The sequence below is a fragment of the Galeopterus variegatus genome, unplaced genomic scaffold, assembly GCF_000696425.1.
Source record: "Galeopterus variegatus unplaced genomic scaffold, G_variegatus-3.0.2 Scaffold23, whole genome shotgun sequence".
NCBI classification, from domain to species: Eukaryota; Metazoa; Chordata; class Mammalia; order Dermoptera; family Cynocephalidae; genus Galeopterus; species Galeopterus variegatus.
Window position 1 is genome coordinate 383,609 of NW_007726134.1, and position 16,717 is coordinate 400,325.

Sequence of the window (16,717 nt, forward strand, 5' to 3'; positions counted from 1 at the left end):
TATATCTTGGATTTCAAGCAACATGAGTATGTCATTTTTTTTTTTTCTTGTGACCAGTAAGGGGATCATAACACTTGGCTTGGTGTCGTCCACACCGTGCTCAGCCAGTGAGCGCACCGGCCAGTCCTATATAGGATCCGAACCCGCGGCCTCGACGCTCCCAGCACCTCTGCGCTCCCAGCGCCGCACTCTCCCGAGTGAGCGACGGGGTCGGCCCATGAGTATGTCATTTTTTTTTTTTCTTGTGACCAGTAAGGGGATCATAACACTTGGCTTGGTGTCGTCCACACCGTGCTCAGCCAGTGAGCGCACCGGCCAGTCCTATATAGGATCCGAACCCGCGGCCTCGACGCTCCCAGCACCTCTGCGCTCCCAGCGCCGCACTCTCCCGAGTGAGCCACGGGGTCGGCCCATGAGTATGTCATTTTTAAAAATAAATAATAAAATTTGAATTAAATAAACAGCTACAGCAAATGAGCACATCATGCGCATTTTACCTCAATTTTGCTCAAATTACCTACTAGTCAAAATGCTTGAAAACATACATCAACACTAAATTTATAACTTCAGATCAGTAATAAATAAGGATACACCCAAGGAAATGGCAATTTTGTAAATTTTGAGCAATTTTATGAGAGAGAGAAGATCTAATGAATGGCTCAGTTTAAGGGGAAAAAAAGTCTATTAACCTGAGTAAAATAGCAGTGGGTCTGAAAAGTTGGCAGTTTTACATTTGTCTAATTAGAAAAAAATGTATAAACAACGGACAGTGAGGTCTTTGGATAAACTGAAAATACACCACACAGGAAGATTAAACTTCAGCAATCAAAGACTGGTGGGCGGGTGGGTGAGTTTAAGAAGAAATTTGAGTCCTATCAGACTACAGGCCCCAGCATCACTTTGAGTTTCTTGAGAGCAGAGAGGTGTGCCCACAGCACCTACAGCAGTCCCTTACAAGTGGTGGGTGCACAAAAAGAACTGAACACATGACGGGGGAGGATGCCCAACGCCCCACTGTCCTATGGCAACCTGAGCACACAGGGCCATTCTACAAGTCTGGTGTGAGTCAGTCCTTTCTAAATTCCAGATAATCCAGAGTTTTAGCTGTATGCTGAAGTATACAGAAAATTTCCACAGTTAACCATGAAAAGAAACGTGGCTGCAAAGGCCACACTAGTGACTCCAGCAACCCCAAATTAGGGGATAAGAGCTAGTATCTATGGGCAGCCACCATAGTCCATGCCTTGCTGAGTATGCTAGCGGCTTAATCTTAACATCAGAAGGGGGGAAGTGATCATAATCTGCATTTTACTAATGGGGCCTGGCTCCAAAGTGCAACTTCTCTCCCCTGCAGAAGGCCTGCAGTGTAGTGACTAGGAGTACAGGCTCGGGCCAGACTGCCAGCCTGTGTGACCTTGGGCAGGTTACTTAACCTCTCTGTGTCCCAGTTTCTCCTTGGTAAACAGAGGATAACAATAGTTCCATCTCACAAGGTTGCTATGAGAATTAAATAACTTAACATGTATAAAACACTTAGAACAGTGCTTGGCACAGAGGAAATGTCCATTATTATTGGTTCACAATGTTTAAATGCTCTTTGTTTATGTCCACTCACTTCTTCATCTAGTTAATGCTTGTCATTGGGTAGGGACTATGCTGAGTGCTGAGATGAAAAGACATGCCCTTATTCTTGAATGGATCACAATAAAAGGGCAGTGAGACATAAAATGAAGTCATGGTAGTATATCCTTGCCCTAACGGAAATATTTTTGATTTACAGGAACTGTCACTGATTAACCTGTCTCTGATTATGGCCCTTCTTGGGGTGTTTGCATGTGACTGCCCCCTTTCATAGAGTTGTCACTGTCTCCCAAGGCTTTGTGAGGGTGCAACACGGTTTCTGCTTCTCAGTGAAGATCATGACTTGCAGTCCAGGCTGCCCAGTCCTCATCTTGACTTTTCCTGGCCTCAGGTACTCACTGAACTAAGACATTTTGCTTTACAGCAACAAAAATAAAAGGACTAAGCTTTCCATTGTGATTCTGTAACAGCTCCCTCACTTCTTTCCTGGGTCTGCTGTAGTCACTAACAACAAAATGCCTCAGTCTGTGGTGCTCTGAACTTTCCCAAGAACTTTCACAGCTGCTATTTTATTTAACTGCTCCACAGTTCTGTGGGGGAAGGCAGGGCGAGTACTGTCTTTGCTTGAAGGACGAGGAAAATAAAGCTCTTGGGTTATCTTGCACACAGTTACACACAGATACAGGCAAAGTGGAAGCAGGTGCCAGGGCATCTGGAACACTGGCTCTAGGTCAATATTGCTACAACCACCAATGACAGAAATGTACAAGCTTAGGGAGGCAAAGTCCTCTTCCCTCTCTGCTAAACTTAGGAGGTGCTCCTGAAGGGTAGCATCGACCACATACGTTCAAAATAGTGAATGTACAGCTTAAAATAAGATTGTAATTTAAACTCCACAAAGCACAGGTCCCCCCTTTTTCCCCTGGGGTTCTTCTGGTTCCCAGTACAACGCTTGGTACATAGCAGGCATCCACAATAGAGAGGGTGGCAAGAATGACATGCAACTTCCTGTCCTCTTGAAGAGCATTAGCTACAGGGGCCGACCGATACCATAGGCAAATATCTAGAAGCCCAATCAAGTCTTCGAACACCTCGACATCTTCTGTGCAACACTAGTACAGCCAACTACCCAAAGAGAGAATGTCCCCAAAGCAGAAAAAGTGTAAGGAGAGCCCTGAGTTTAAAAAAAAGTTTGTACTCAGAAGAACTTTTAGACTGATTCTGTGCCAGTTTAATATGTGACTACAGTCAGTGGATGTGGTGGGTTCAGGAAACCAAAACAAACTCCACTCACTTGCACACAGTCTTTTAGGTATGGCTTTCTCCCTGGGCCAGGCAGACAGGAATGTCCAGACTTTATTATGACTCCTAAGGTTTCTAGGTTAACTGTCCCTCTTTAATACGAGTCCTTGAAATAGAGACATACTGGGTCATGTTAAGGAGACCAGTCACTGTTAAGGATCCTCTCTTCAAATGGAAAATTTAACCCCGGTTACAAGGTAGATTGATGTCAACTAGCTTTATCTTTAATACCACAGTCATTTCATTTTATAGAAAGTTATGATCCTTGTCAAGAATCACATACAATATCAACTAAAGGAGAAGAAGAGTAATCTTTTTTAAAGTTCTTATTGGTTAAACAAATAGTTTTATTATATTTCATTCACTCAACATCTACTGGTGTCTATCCCAGGATGATTAAGATATTGGCCTCAAGAATAGAAACAATTAATACAATATGGGAGACACAACAATAAAAGGTATTTGGAAGTATATAAACATTTCATCCTCTGTGCTTTTTGGAGCAATCAAGAAAGGTGTCCAGGAGGGACACCATTCAAATGGATTGTGAAGGACACCATGGGCTGGTGAGTGGGTGAAAGGAGCCAGGAGGTGCTCTCCCCTCAGGGAGACAGCAGCACTGGGTGCAGGGCCAGCTGTGTACAGGTTGGGGGAGGGGTAAAGCTGGAGAGGCAGACCGCTCTATAACAGAAGACCTCAGAGTCCAGCTAGCACTTTCCTACAGGTGATCGGCTCCAGTGAAAGACTGTAAGCAGGAGACAGATGGGCTTACAATTTGGTCTTAAGAAGATCAAGAGGGCAGCAGTGGAGGATTGACTGAAGGGAGACGGAAAGAGAAGAGCTCCGAAGGCTTTAAAGGCCCAGTTAGATGTGCCGAAGAACAAACAAGATAGCAAACTCCAAGACAGCAGAGACCTGGGCTAGATGGAAGACGGGCTGTTGAATTGTTAAATTGACTTAAACGAGATGCCAGAACTGAGAAAGCAATCCAGGCTGACTGCATTAGCTGAGATCGAATGAGAAAAACTGCTATCTTTCCTACAGAAATATGGAGCAACAGGGATTATATCACAAGATAAATTGTGTTATGTTTGGTTATATCTAAAATTTGGTTATATATAGAATTATATCTAAAATGCTAAACACAATTGTTCAAAACAGGCCAACTTGAATTAAGGCTGTTTATTAAAGAGGTGTCTGACAGGCAGCAATCCCTAGGTATATAATCTCTCTGGGGTAAGGCACCATCTAAACCAAATGAATACTTGAGTCACCCGAGTGCCTATTCACTACAGAATACCCCAAAGAAATATATGCCACATTTGTCACTTTAATAAATTTATGATTTTATTAGGGACATAAAACATCAGAAGTAAATGTAAGAAAAGATATTAAAAGATGCTTATTTAAATGCAATGGAAAATATGATTCAAATAGTAACTGGGGAAGAGAAATGTTGAAGATCAATGCTAAGCGGACCTCAGGTGCAACCTAACACAATTCACCTTTATTCACCTTCAGCGTTGGTTTAATCCCAGTACATAGCCACTATAGACAATCACATAATATTGCTGGTATCACGAATGAGGAGAGAAAGAACATGACGTACATAAAGGAAACAGGACCAAGACAACCAAATCAGCAGCATCAGGGGACTTTTCTTTTTGACAGCTGGGCGGTAAAGGAATCCTAACCTGGGTAAAGGAATCCAAATCCTTGACCTCGGTGTTACAAGGCAGTGCTCTATCCAACTGAGCTAACTGGCCAGCCCATTTTCTCATGGGAATTTATACACTTGAAAGGAAAGGACAGGGAAGGCTGGCAAGTAACCATGAGCAAAGCAACACAGTAGGCCAGCAATGTGGCCCACTGATATGACAAGGAACTGGAGTTCCAAAACCAATAAGGGAGATCAAGTAAATTTCAAAAAGTCTTTCCACTTCCCTGCTCTTGTCTGTCTTCTTAGTTCCATATCAAGGAGAAACACGGCACTGACAAACTGGTAATCATTTAGGTACTTCCAGCAATCTGCAGGAAGGCAATCTCCCTTGTTGGACAAGTGTTAATAGAGACTGATTCTGCTGACTCATGGCAGGTGCCTCTTAAGGACAGGTGAGTGTCTATGAATGTGATTTAGTAGATTTTGGTGTATTCAAATCTAAAGCTTGAGTTTTTGAAACTAAGGCCATTCAAGGCCGGCCCGTGGCTCACTCGGGAGAGTGCGGTGCTGATTACACCAAGGCCACGGGTTCGGGTCCTATATAGGGATGGCCGGTTTGCTCACTGGCTGAGCGTGGTGCTGACAACACCAAGCCAAGGGTTGAGATCCCCTTACCGGTCATCTTTATTAAAAAAAAAAAAAAGAAACTAAGGCCATTCAATATCTCCAAGTTTACCAACCTCTGAATGCACAGTAAATATGAGGGCAGCTCAGTAATTACTATACTCTAAGCTTGGAACAAAGGCTTTCCTTGCCCCACTTTTGCTAAACAAACTTACAAGACACAGGCCTCAGTACCTAATTTACATAAATACTTATTCTAAAATGTGACAAAATGAGCTTTTTCAAATCTTAGGGAAATGATTTGGTAGCATCTGACTTTATTTTTAATGATGGTGATAGAGACAAGAGATTTAAACACTATGGTTTAACAGTGAGTTGGCCTAGTTGCTATCTAACAAAAGACCTACTTGACATATCCAAATTTGTCTCAGTCTTTTTTGCAAAGTATGTAATCCTTTGCAATCTTAAATTCTTGCTGGGTGTCTGTAGCATGTGACATTACCCAGGTACTGTTTCTCACATACTGGTAATATGACACACAAAAAGTATCCTATCCTCTTTTCTCTTAGACAACTAGTCTTTGCAAAACAAACTTTAAGATATATTTTTAAAGTTTTACTGAAAGAATTGCACTGAACAGTTATCCAACTAAAATCCTTATAAGTATAAGGTACTTGAGATAACCATTACAAAATAGCATAGAATGAATAATTCTCATTTAAGAAGTCATTACTTTCAATCTTTATGGAGGAAGATAGAGCTATCATTATAATGTCTCACTTAAAAGAGACACAAATCATTAAAAAAACAAGATGCAGTAAGTATGAATTCTATTAAAGGTGCTTATGATTTCATTTAAGGTGAAACTTGTTATTAATTAGTTCTTCATTATGTGATTTCTGTCTCTTTATGAAATTAGTGGAAGAAATAAAATTGTTATCACTTTGGAAAAGGTCATAGTCTGAGGTTCAGATTATGGTTTTTCTCTTACTTTTGACAAGCTGTTAAAATTCATATTCATTTCTTATACTTTCACTGATGCAATTTATCAGCTGCCTTGGCAGATTCAGTATAAAGGAAAATTACAGAATGTGACTTTCTTTATTAGAAGAATACTTTGAAAGGGCCTAGAATAACATTACAGATAAAAGGATAAAACAAATTGCTTGGGTCTTGCTTCTCATTATTTAGAATGAAGTATCATAATTACTTTTCTAATTTCCAAAAAAAGTCCCTAATTCCACTACTGCAAACCCACACATAAGATTAAGTTAAACTGAAGTTAATGTGTAACAGGCATGCGTGTTATCCAATGTTCATTTTTCCAATGTCTTTATACTTTTTTTCGATTTAGAGGATAATACACCCTCATTCAATAACAAATATGATTTAGAAGCATTAGCATACAATGAAATCAAGTAATAATAAAAACTAATGTTTATTAAGCACTTAATATTTGCATGCCCTGAACTAAGCACAGATCTTCTTAAAAAATGAATTTAGGCTGGCCAGTTAGCTCAGCTGGTTAGAGCATGGTGTTATAACACCAAGATCAAGGGTTCAGATCCCCATAACGGCCAGCCACCAAAAAAAAAAAAAAATTTAATCCTTATGCTAGACAATCCTATGAGGTACTAGTATTGGTATTTTAATTTTACATACAGATAAGAAAACTGACACTAGCAAAATTAAATGGCCACACAGCTATTAGGTGGCAAAATCACGTTACATGATGAAATATTTAAGGGTAACCATAACTAGGAACAAGACTGATTTCTCTCCAAAGCTAGAAATACATTTGGTCACACACTGTGGAAAGGTCTGGTCTTATTCCACTGCACAGCATTAGCAGACTTGACAGTAACAGTAGCAGTATCTCTCCATCATTAAAGAGTAAGTAATCATTACATATGATTTATACCTTTAGTTAGATTCATGCAAATAAACATAATAAGAACCAAGAGTCAAATGGATTATTGAGGAAAGGAATAAGTGTGATGTGGGAAGATACTAGTTGTTGTGAAAATCTGAAAAATTGTAGTGATTCCTATGGGAGACACCACTGGCACTGTGTGTGTGTATATGAGCGCGTGCACGCGTGTGCATGTTCATTCACAAGCTTGCATGTATGGGACAATTCATTCTTTGTTGTACAATACTGACCCATATGTCACAATACATTCAGTATCCTTTAACCTCCCCCCCGCCAACTAAATATCAGAAGTTCCCTCAATCATTGCGACCACCAAACATACCCCTAAACATTTTCTGTTGACCCCGATTGAGAACCATAGATTGCTGGATGAAAATACTCGGAGAGAAGTAACTGACAGTAACTAGGCATTGCATATCAGGTACTTTGTTAAATACATTCACACATATTCATTTAATATTCATAACCCCATACGAGGTAAGTACATATGTTTTCCTCATTTTACAGGTGTGGCTCAGAGGTTCAGAGCAAGGTTAAGTAACTTAACTAAGAACACACAGCTAGTTTTGAACCCAACAGTCCGGTTCCAAAACTACACTACTCTGGATTGGTCTTTCAAGCCATAATGGTGGGGTAGGCATGCCTTTCCTTTCTTTAAAGAGGTGCATTCAGAAAATATAAAACCTTGTAAGTAGGAACCATTGTGTGTGTGTGTTGTTATGAACCAGGAATAAATTAGTTCTCTGGGTTGGGGTGGAGGGGCCACAGGCGCAGTTCTGTAGAATTACATGATGTGGGTGTTCAAGATTTGGGCTGGGCCGCTCCTAGGAACAGGTATACATTAGAAACACTTTGAACGTGTGTGTGTATGTTTTCAGGGGAATAAGAGTGGTGTTATGTTGGGTGAGGTTTATGTATTTTATTTGTTTAACACATACAGCATTTACTAATGCACCAGGCATCATTATAACTGCTTGACAATATCTCATTTCAGCATGTATATTAGGCGATGAACAGGTGGGGTGCGCACTGTGTGATGTGTGGTGGGCTGGGGTGTGTGCAGCAATGCACACAGGAGGTGATGGGTAATGGACTGTGCTGGAAGGGAAAGGTCCGTCCGCTGTGATGTGTGTGTCTAGGGCGGCAGTTTGTGTCGTGGTACAGACGGTAGTGTCTGAAGCTGGGGGAAGGGTTATGCTACATGATTTGTGTGCAGTGAATATGGTAGGTGCTGCATGGGAAAGACCGTGTGGTGCACCTCACTTGTGCAGTTTTTGTGTGTGGCGGGTAGTGCTGAATACTAGAGGAGTTCCACGGGAAGGGATCTAGATTGTGTCTTGAGCCCGTGTACGGTACATGCAGGCGCTGTGGATCGGGGTGTTTTATGTGTAGCGGTGTGCACTGAAAGTGATGCACAGAAGATGATTCATCCGGTGTGCTGGGTAGGGACGGGGCCTGGAGGGGCTGCAGAGGAGGAGGCCCGTGCCGTGATATATGTGGAGCGATGCTGAGTGCGGTAGATAGGGGAGCGATCGTGCTAGGTGACCCGCGTGTGTTCCCGGTGTCGCTGGAGGCGCTCTACATAGGGCGGTATTGAGAGGCGGGGTTGGGGGGTGGGGGAGCAGGCTGGGCAGGCTGTGAGACACCGGGCGGGTGGAGGAGTGCGTGGGCTACAGGTCTGCGAGTGTGTGTGCGTGCAGCAGTCAGCCTGCTTCCGCACCCCAGAGCCGCACCGGCCCACCCTGCCCGCCACCGCCTCCCTCCCGCCTCTTCCCTTCGTCCCCGGGCCCGCCTCACCTGGTGAAGGCGAAGTACATGAGGCTGACGATGGTGAAGCTGAGCAGGGTGATGGTGTGCGGCCGGTAGAAGAAGTCGATGGTGATGTCCTCCACTTGCTGCTCGTTGATCATCCGGAAATGCATCTTGTAATTCACATCATCCTTGCTCAGCGTCCGGCTCCCCACGCAGGACGCCATGGCCCGCCTCCCCGTCCTGCCGCGGCGGCGGCGGCCCCAGCCCGTGGAGGCTGGGACCCCGGAGGTAAGCAGCCGTGGGGCGGTAGCCAGACAGCGAGACCGGGTCTGGCGCACAGCAAGGGCTGGAAGCGGAGGGAAGGACAGGCGCGGGAGGGCGGGGTCTCGGTACCGCCAACGCGGCCTTGGGCGGGGGGCGCCGCCGGCCGGTCCCGAGCTGGCGTTCCGGCAGAGGCACCTCTAGGCACTCACTAGCGTTAAGACTCCAATCTACAACGTCTGAAGAAAGTGGGGAGGGGAGAAGGGCAGCTGTGGCCCCTGGCTTGTTCCTTCTCCCGCACGCAGCTCGCTCTCCCCCCGCGCAGCCTGGCAGATGGTCTCGCCCACTCCGGCTGTAGCCCACGTGGGCCTGGCGGCGCTGCGGCGCGGGGCTGAGCGCGGGCTGGCGGGCGTGCGGCCCCGCCGGACAGTGCGTGCGGCCCTGCGTGCCCGACGGCCACCGCGGGACACACGACGAGGCATAGCCTCGCCGCAGGTAAAGCCAGGAGGCGCCCGAGCGCGAGTGGCGCACTCCCGGCGGTGGTTTCCATCCCTACCCACCCGCGTCCAGGCAGGGCCCTGGGCCTCCCGGCCCGCAGGCCTTCGTGGCCTCCAGCTAGGGTGATTGGTTTTGTTTTGTGTTTTCCCCCTGATGTGAAAAAAGCGCGACCATGTTTATATTCGCCTATTAGCGCGCTCTGCGGGAGACGCAGGAGGCCTTGCGTGTAAACTGGCTTCCTGCGGAAGTTCGGTTTGGGGAACTAAAACTGGCTGAAATGGCCTGGGGGGTGGGGGGTGTCAGTATTATTTCAGAGGCCCTTAATTAAGCCACCCAGCTTACCCCCCCTTTCATCTCCTGATTTCATTTATAACCCTTGCAGAGGTAGAAACCTTGAACCCTCGAAAAATACTCTTATCTCAAGGCCCATTCCTAGTGAAGCACTAGACACAGTTGAGAAGTAGTGTATGATATTTTAATGGACTTTAGAGTTCTTTAAGGGTTTTTTCTTTAATCTTCCTGATGGGAAGCCAGGGTCGTGTTAGAAGACTTACTGTTACCACTTCACAGGGCTTTTATACACATCTGCAAATTCCTTACCCGCTTTTGAGTACTGTATATAGACAAGTGAGTTAATCTGTACTTGGAGCCGCGCAAGGCTCTGGGCTAGTGGAGAATAGTCAGTGAGAGGGAGGATCCAGGGATGAGACCCAGCCCTGCTCTCGTGAAAGAACAGTTAATCAATTGTTAAGATGTATAGACAGCAGTGAAATGATGATGTAGAGAAGATAGTGCACTCGGAAATAAAGATGGAAGGATAAACATTAGTTGTATGCACAAAGGTCTTTTAATAAATATGGATGGAATTTGAAAGTGAGTCTGCCTGATATGAGAGGAGTACTAATTTGAGTCTGGAAAGGCTTTAGAATAAATTTGGAATTTCAGGAGGTTGCTTTGAAGTAGGACAGAGTGCTTAGACAAACTTTAGAAGTCAGCAATGTTAGAGCTCATAGGGACCTTAAGAATCATCTTATTGTACCCTTAGCCTTTTAGAAAAATTATTATTTGAAGAATGGTCATTGAACCCCTACCGTGGGCTAGACATTGTACTAGACCACCACCAGAAATTTAGTCTTGTCAAGGTAGCATAACCGAGGGCTTCTGGCTTACAGTTTAGTGCTCTTATGACTGTTGTGCAGAAAACGAATGGTGGAGGTTTGAGCGAAAACTTGAAAGATTTGGAGGCTCATTTCCTACCAAAATTTAACAAAAATCACTTATCCCACAAGTATATTATGAACACTTATTTCCTTTCTAAAATCATTTCAGAATGAAAGTGAGATTTTCACATTTATAACTCTCTTTTAGCAAATGTCCCAAAACTACAAATCCTCAAGAGGAGGTTAGACCCTCAAGTATTTGGTCTAATTCAGAGCATAAAAGAAGCTGAATTCCACTGTGTAGAAAAACAAAGCAAAAAGTTGCATGCAACAAACATTAGTTTGCATTTGAGTGTGTTATCAATAGTAGTAATAATGGCTAACATTTGTTGAGCATTTCCCGTATGCTAGACCCTATAGACTATCTTACTTAAACTTACTTTTGTAATTAGTTGGCTAAATATAAAATTCCTTCATATTCCCAGAATAACAAGAGTAAAATAGCAACAGCCTTTCTTGATAAAAGATTTTTTTTAAACAACTACTTTTTCAATCAAAATATACATGTATTCATTTCTGGTTGATTATTTATATCTGTCACTTCATTTTGCTTGCTAGTTTTGACCTTTTCAAAGGCTTTTCTTTTTCTTGTTTCCTACAGTGAAACAGAATTTCACAAAACTGGGTTTGTTCCATTCCTTTTTGAAGAACAGCTTTATCTGTGAAATAATCAACAATGTTCAGCTCTGAGGATGAAGCAAGAAATAGCCTTCACTCTTCTTTACAGCAATGATAATATTTTGATGATTCATTTAAGACAGAATGGATTTCTATTTTTTATTGTGACTAATTTATATAAATAAAATGCATTTGAATAATTCAGTGTTATTTTGATCAGCAGTCTTCTTAAAGGTCCTTCAAGCCAAATTTTAAGAATACTTAATTGCATAGTCTTATTTTCTTTAAAAGATTAACAGAGAATATTAGTTCAGCTGTAATTTGAATGTATACAGATTTTTGTTTTAAATGTTTTCCTTATACCAGTGATTTTGCTTTTTGTTTTTAAATTGTAAAGCATATCTTTATTTTTCCAGTTCAGAAGTTCCTGTCTTGGTTGTAACTGAGACTAGAAGTTCCTGTCTTTTGGTTGTGAGACTGCCTTGTTTTTGGCTTTTCCTGTGCATAAGAAACATCTCACTGTTTTAGTCATCTAAATTTATTTAAACACCTTTCATTTAGAAAAAATAATTTCCAGTTTATCTTTGTGTTGTTTGAATACTGTTTTAAACATTTAAGTAAATTGCATTTCTCTTCTTCTAATAGTTATTTTTTTTCTTTGTAGACTACTTTAAGAAAAATGGCCCTGTCAGCTCAGCAGATACCGAGATGGTTCAACTCAGTTAAATTGGGTATCTTCATTAATGCTGCACAACTAACAAAATGTTTTCCAAGACCAGGAAAAACATTGTTGCATGGCTTTTCTGTTCAGTCTCAGATGTCCTCTAACAATTACTTTCTCCAGTGGGGATTTAAGACTTACAGAACTTCCTCCTTATGGAATACTTCCCAGTCTACCAACTTAAGTAGACAAGAGAATAATTCTACCCAAAGCACTCTGCTTCCTTCTGTGAATGAACGGTTACAGAAGACTCAAAAGATATCTAACTTTGATTCTGAGCTGTCTCTAGAAGGTAATTCTGAACTTTCAGAAAAGTCCTGTTTTCCCCACTTTGGCAGTTTGAAAAGCTACCTGTTTACATTCTGCTAGCCCATTGCAGGTCATATTTTGTAGCAGGTAATAAAAAGAACAATGCTTGTTCTATTCATTTATTTCTGTTATACCTTTATTGACTAAGAAAACAGTTTTGTGGGTTAATATGTATAAGATATGTATTTTATAGCTCTATATATAACATTTGGTTTCTACCCTTGATCTTAGCCAAAAGGTTGAGAAGCGGTAACATTTGCTTACTAAATACTGTACTATTTAGATACTTTCTAAAAATTTTTTTCTTCTGGTGATAATTAGATTTATTAGTGTATAATTTATATATGAAGTAAAATTTATCTTTGGGTTATTCAGTTCTATAAATTTTCTCATATGCATTACAGTCAATAACTAGAACAGTAAGTATATCACTCCAAAAAGATTCCATGTTTCACTTTTTAGTCAATTCTCTCTTTCCTTCCTATTCTAGGAATATTTTGGTGCAAATTAGATAATATTCTGTGAAGTAGAATATAAAAGGAAGAAAGCTGGTTGCGGGGGTGGGGAGGCTGGCTATAGAAAACTGAGAAAAGGTAATTAGAGATTAGAGGCAAAAAATAGAAGAAATCACAGTCCCAATTTCTTAGCTTTAAATAGATGATGAATTTTAAAATAACAAAACCTCAGAATCAAGGCTATACTAGAGAGGGTCACAACTTTAGCAAAAGACTACAGGTTGTAGAAAAATCTTAGAAGTCCCCATAAAGACACCCAATTTCTTAGCTTTAAATAGATGATGAATTTTAAAATAACAAAACCTCAGAATCAAGGCTGTACTAGAGAGGGTCACAACTTTAGCAAAAGACTACAGGTTGTAGAAAAATCTTAGAAGTCCCCATAAAGACATATTAGAAAATAACTTGGAGGGGAAGGGATTGGATCAAAACGAAGACATTTCAGGATGTGATGACTTTAATCCATGCGATCCTGGCTGTTGGAATATGTTCTACTTTTCAAGCCAAGTAAATAAGCTATCGTAGACTCAGTCTCTTTGTGAAAATGTACTTGAACATCAGTTGATCTTTAGCATTCAAACCTGCTGGTTAAAAGTGAAGGAAAGGAGTTCTGTGCCTTGAAACTTACCAACACATTTTTATATTGGAGGAACAGTAGTTGGTCTGTAATAGTCTTAACCTTACCTCTTAGAAGGTAGAAAATTTGGGGGCTTTTTAGACGTTTAATTCCAAAGTGATCCTGAGGTTTAACCAGTGAAAGAAGCAAACTAGGGAAGAGGAGGCCTTTGTAGAAATAATTTTAAGTGTGCATATTGGAATGCTAACTTGTTTCTCTCCTTCCACGTGGCTTGCTTCAAAGAACTGGATGATTTGCCTCCACTGTCTCCATTGCAGCCAATTTCTGAGGAGGAGGCTGTTCAGATTATTGCAGGCCCTCCATTGCCCCCAGTTTCCTTCACGCTTCGGGACTATGTGGATCATTCTGAGACTCTGCGGAAGTTAGTGCTTCTAGGTAAGCACTAACTAAGTTTGACTAACCTACAAGTATTTGAGTGTGCCCCTCATTTATTTCTTTGGCCTTACTTTTTAAATTAACATTTTAATTTTTATCAAAGTAGTACATACAGATTTCAAGTAGTGTGAAAAGCTGGTAAAAACTATTCCCTGCTTCATTCTTCCTGATCTTGCATCCCATGCCCCTTTTATTGCTTTCTGTTTGTATTTCACCTTTACATTTTTAAGCAACTGTTTATAGTGTTGCTTGGTTCATCAGTTTAGACATCAGTTGATCTCTTGTTGGATCCCATCCGCCAGAGTATACTTAACTTGTATCACTCTCTCTGTATTTAACCTCCACATTTTTAAGCAATTGTTTATAGTGCTGTTGATTGGTTTATCAGTTTTAGACATCAGTTGATCTCTTGTATAGCACACATACTTTTCCAGTATTCTCTTCAATTCTCCCGATATAGTAGCATTACAATTTTCAGATAAATCATTAGTCAGTGATTACTTTATGGGTATAAATATTGCTAGCTGCTTTAACAAGAAGTGTACTACAATTATTTTCTTTCCTGTATAACTTTTCCTTTTCCTGGACTTAATAATTGCTTTGTTTTTCATTTGATTAGTTCTCTTTGTTTCTAGGGTTAAATTTTCCCATGCTTTCCAAACTGTTTTTTTATTTAGGATACTATTTTCCATTTCCCCGTAGCATACTGCTCCCTATTTGCTCTGCTACCTTCTGACCTTTCTCCTGGAGCGCATTATCCTCTGGATTTGGATAGTTTCTCTGTAGGCTGGTTCCATAACTTTCTTAGCTTGTTGACTAATTGGTTGTACTTGAATGTGAATAGTTGAAGGCAGCCAGGGGGTATCACTGCAAACTTTTATTTAGTCTTTTCATTTTTAGTCCAGCACTTTATTACAACCTTCTGCTTTCCCATTATCTCTGGGTTTGACACTTTCCTTACTTGATTTTTCCAGATAATGAAAATTCTCTTCTTACCCTAGGGGGATTGAGAGGAACAGGATAGGTAAGGGATTAGGGGGTTTGAGTTCCCCATATACAGTCATACTCAGTACCCCTGTCCTCACCTCTAACCTCTCAGATCTCTATGGATTCTGATTTCTGAGCCTTTTGAGTTTTTCATGGGCCAGTCAGCTTACTACTTGTCAGAATTCTCATTTGCAGGCATTTCAGTTTCCTCTTTCTCCTCTCTGATAAGTCTGTTACCATTCTTCCATCTATTTTCATTTATTGTGGTTTGGGGGATATAGATTAATCTCGTTTCATCAAAGGAGTTTATTTTTTATTTTTCATTCCCTGTATTTTTGGGGGGTGACTTTTAACAGGAAAAGAAAGAGAAAAATCTTTTCCATGTTGAAAACCTTTATGGGTCATCCTTGATTCTTGCTTTTTCTCTTCACTCCTTACATCTAATTTAGCACCTTATCCTATGGAGTCTGCCTTCTCTATATCTCTCAAATCCATATGCTTCTCTTATTCTATAGTCACTGCCTTCATTTAGGTCCTCATCTGTCACTGAATGACTGCAGGAGACTCCTAAGTTGATAGTCTTCTTATCAGCACTCTTGACCCTGATCCTCTCTCTAGTGTTAGTGCTCTTTCTAAAATGGATATCTGACTATGTCAGTGACCTACTTAAAATCTGTCAAAGCCTTCCCAAGGTGTCAAAGGTCTTCCCGGTTTGGCTCCTGCTTACCTTTTCAGCTTCGTTGCTTGACATTTCCCTCCTTGGGTTGGCCAACTCTGACAATGGGAGAACTTAACTCAAGTTCAGTAACTTCTAAAATGTCGTCTTTGACCCTGTAGACAGAGGGACCCTCCTGCAGGCTCTCACTTCACTCCCTGCTTACTTTAATCTTTGCACTAATGATAAGGTGTTTAATCATTTACTCATACCTCTCTGTGCCAGGTTACTCAAATGTTACCCAGATGTATAGGAATGGTCTTTACTCTTATGAAGCTTCAAGTCTTCAGAAATGTCTAAATACACATATATAAAGCACAGGCACAGAAAAACAAGTACTGCATGACCTCCCTTATATGTGAAAGCTAAAAATGTCATATTCATAGAAGAAGGGAGTAAAACGGTGGTTTACCAGGGGCTGGTAATTAGTTTGATTTAATCACTCAACAATGTGTGCATATATCAAAACATAATGTCATATCCCATAAATATGTACAATAAAAAAAGTATTCTGTGAGTTCAAAGGTGGGAGAAAGATGACATCTGCTGCAAGTAGGAGAGCCAGTTACCTTTCCTTTCAGAATAGCTCTCCTAGCCTTATGGCAGGTGCTCTGGGTGATACAAGATAAACTAAAGACATGGTCCCTACTTTTGAATAATTTACAGTGTGCTTAGATCTTTGGAATGTCTTTCAGCCATTCCTTCATCTGTATGCTGATACTTCGACAGCAGTCTTAGAAGTAACTAAAATGACAGTAACTTAGAGGAACCGTGACTGCTTTATCAGACAATATTTTTTTTTTTTGTCTTTTATCCTTTTTTCCGTGTCCAGCAACGGATCGCAACCCTCAGTGTTGCCCCCGTACCGGACCGGGGACCGGCGACGGGATCGCAGCCCTCGGTGTTGCTCCCGTGCCTCGCTCAGCCAGTGAGCGGGAACCGGTCCGTATGTGGGACCCGAACCCTCGGGCGGGAGCGCTGACGCGCCTCTAAAGCGGCCCACCCTCCA

The 16,717-nt window shown here is 41.5% G+C and overlaps 2 protein-coding genes across 2 annotated transcripts in view; one reads left to right on the plus strand and one right to left on the minus strand.

The window, feature by feature from the left end:
- The window catches only part of PTDSS1 (phosphatidylserine synthase 1), a 67,361-nt gene extending 58,084 nt beyond the window's left edge, over positions 1 to 9,277 (minus strand). The window contains exon 1 of the mRNA XM_008568291.1: positions 8,898 to 9,277. Coding sequence (XP_008566513.1) covers positions 8,898 to 9,076 — 179 coding nt within the window. The 5' untranslated portion in view covers positions 9,077 to 9,277. The remainder of the gene's footprint in view (positions 1 to 8,897) is intronic.
- A 2,247-nt stretch (positions 9,278 to 11,524) lies between these two features.
- MTERF3 (mitochondrial transcription termination factor 3) overlaps positions 11,525 to 16,717 on the plus strand; it is an 18,611-nt gene continuing 13,418 nt past the window's right edge. The window contains exons 1-2 of the mRNA XM_008568356.1: positions 11,525 to 12,462; positions 13,854 to 14,006. Coding sequence (XP_008566578.1) covers positions 12,129 to 12,462; positions 13,854 to 14,006 — 487 coding nt within the window. The 5' untranslated portion in view covers positions 11,525 to 12,128. The remainder of the gene's footprint in view (positions 12,463 to 13,853; positions 14,007 to 16,717) is intronic.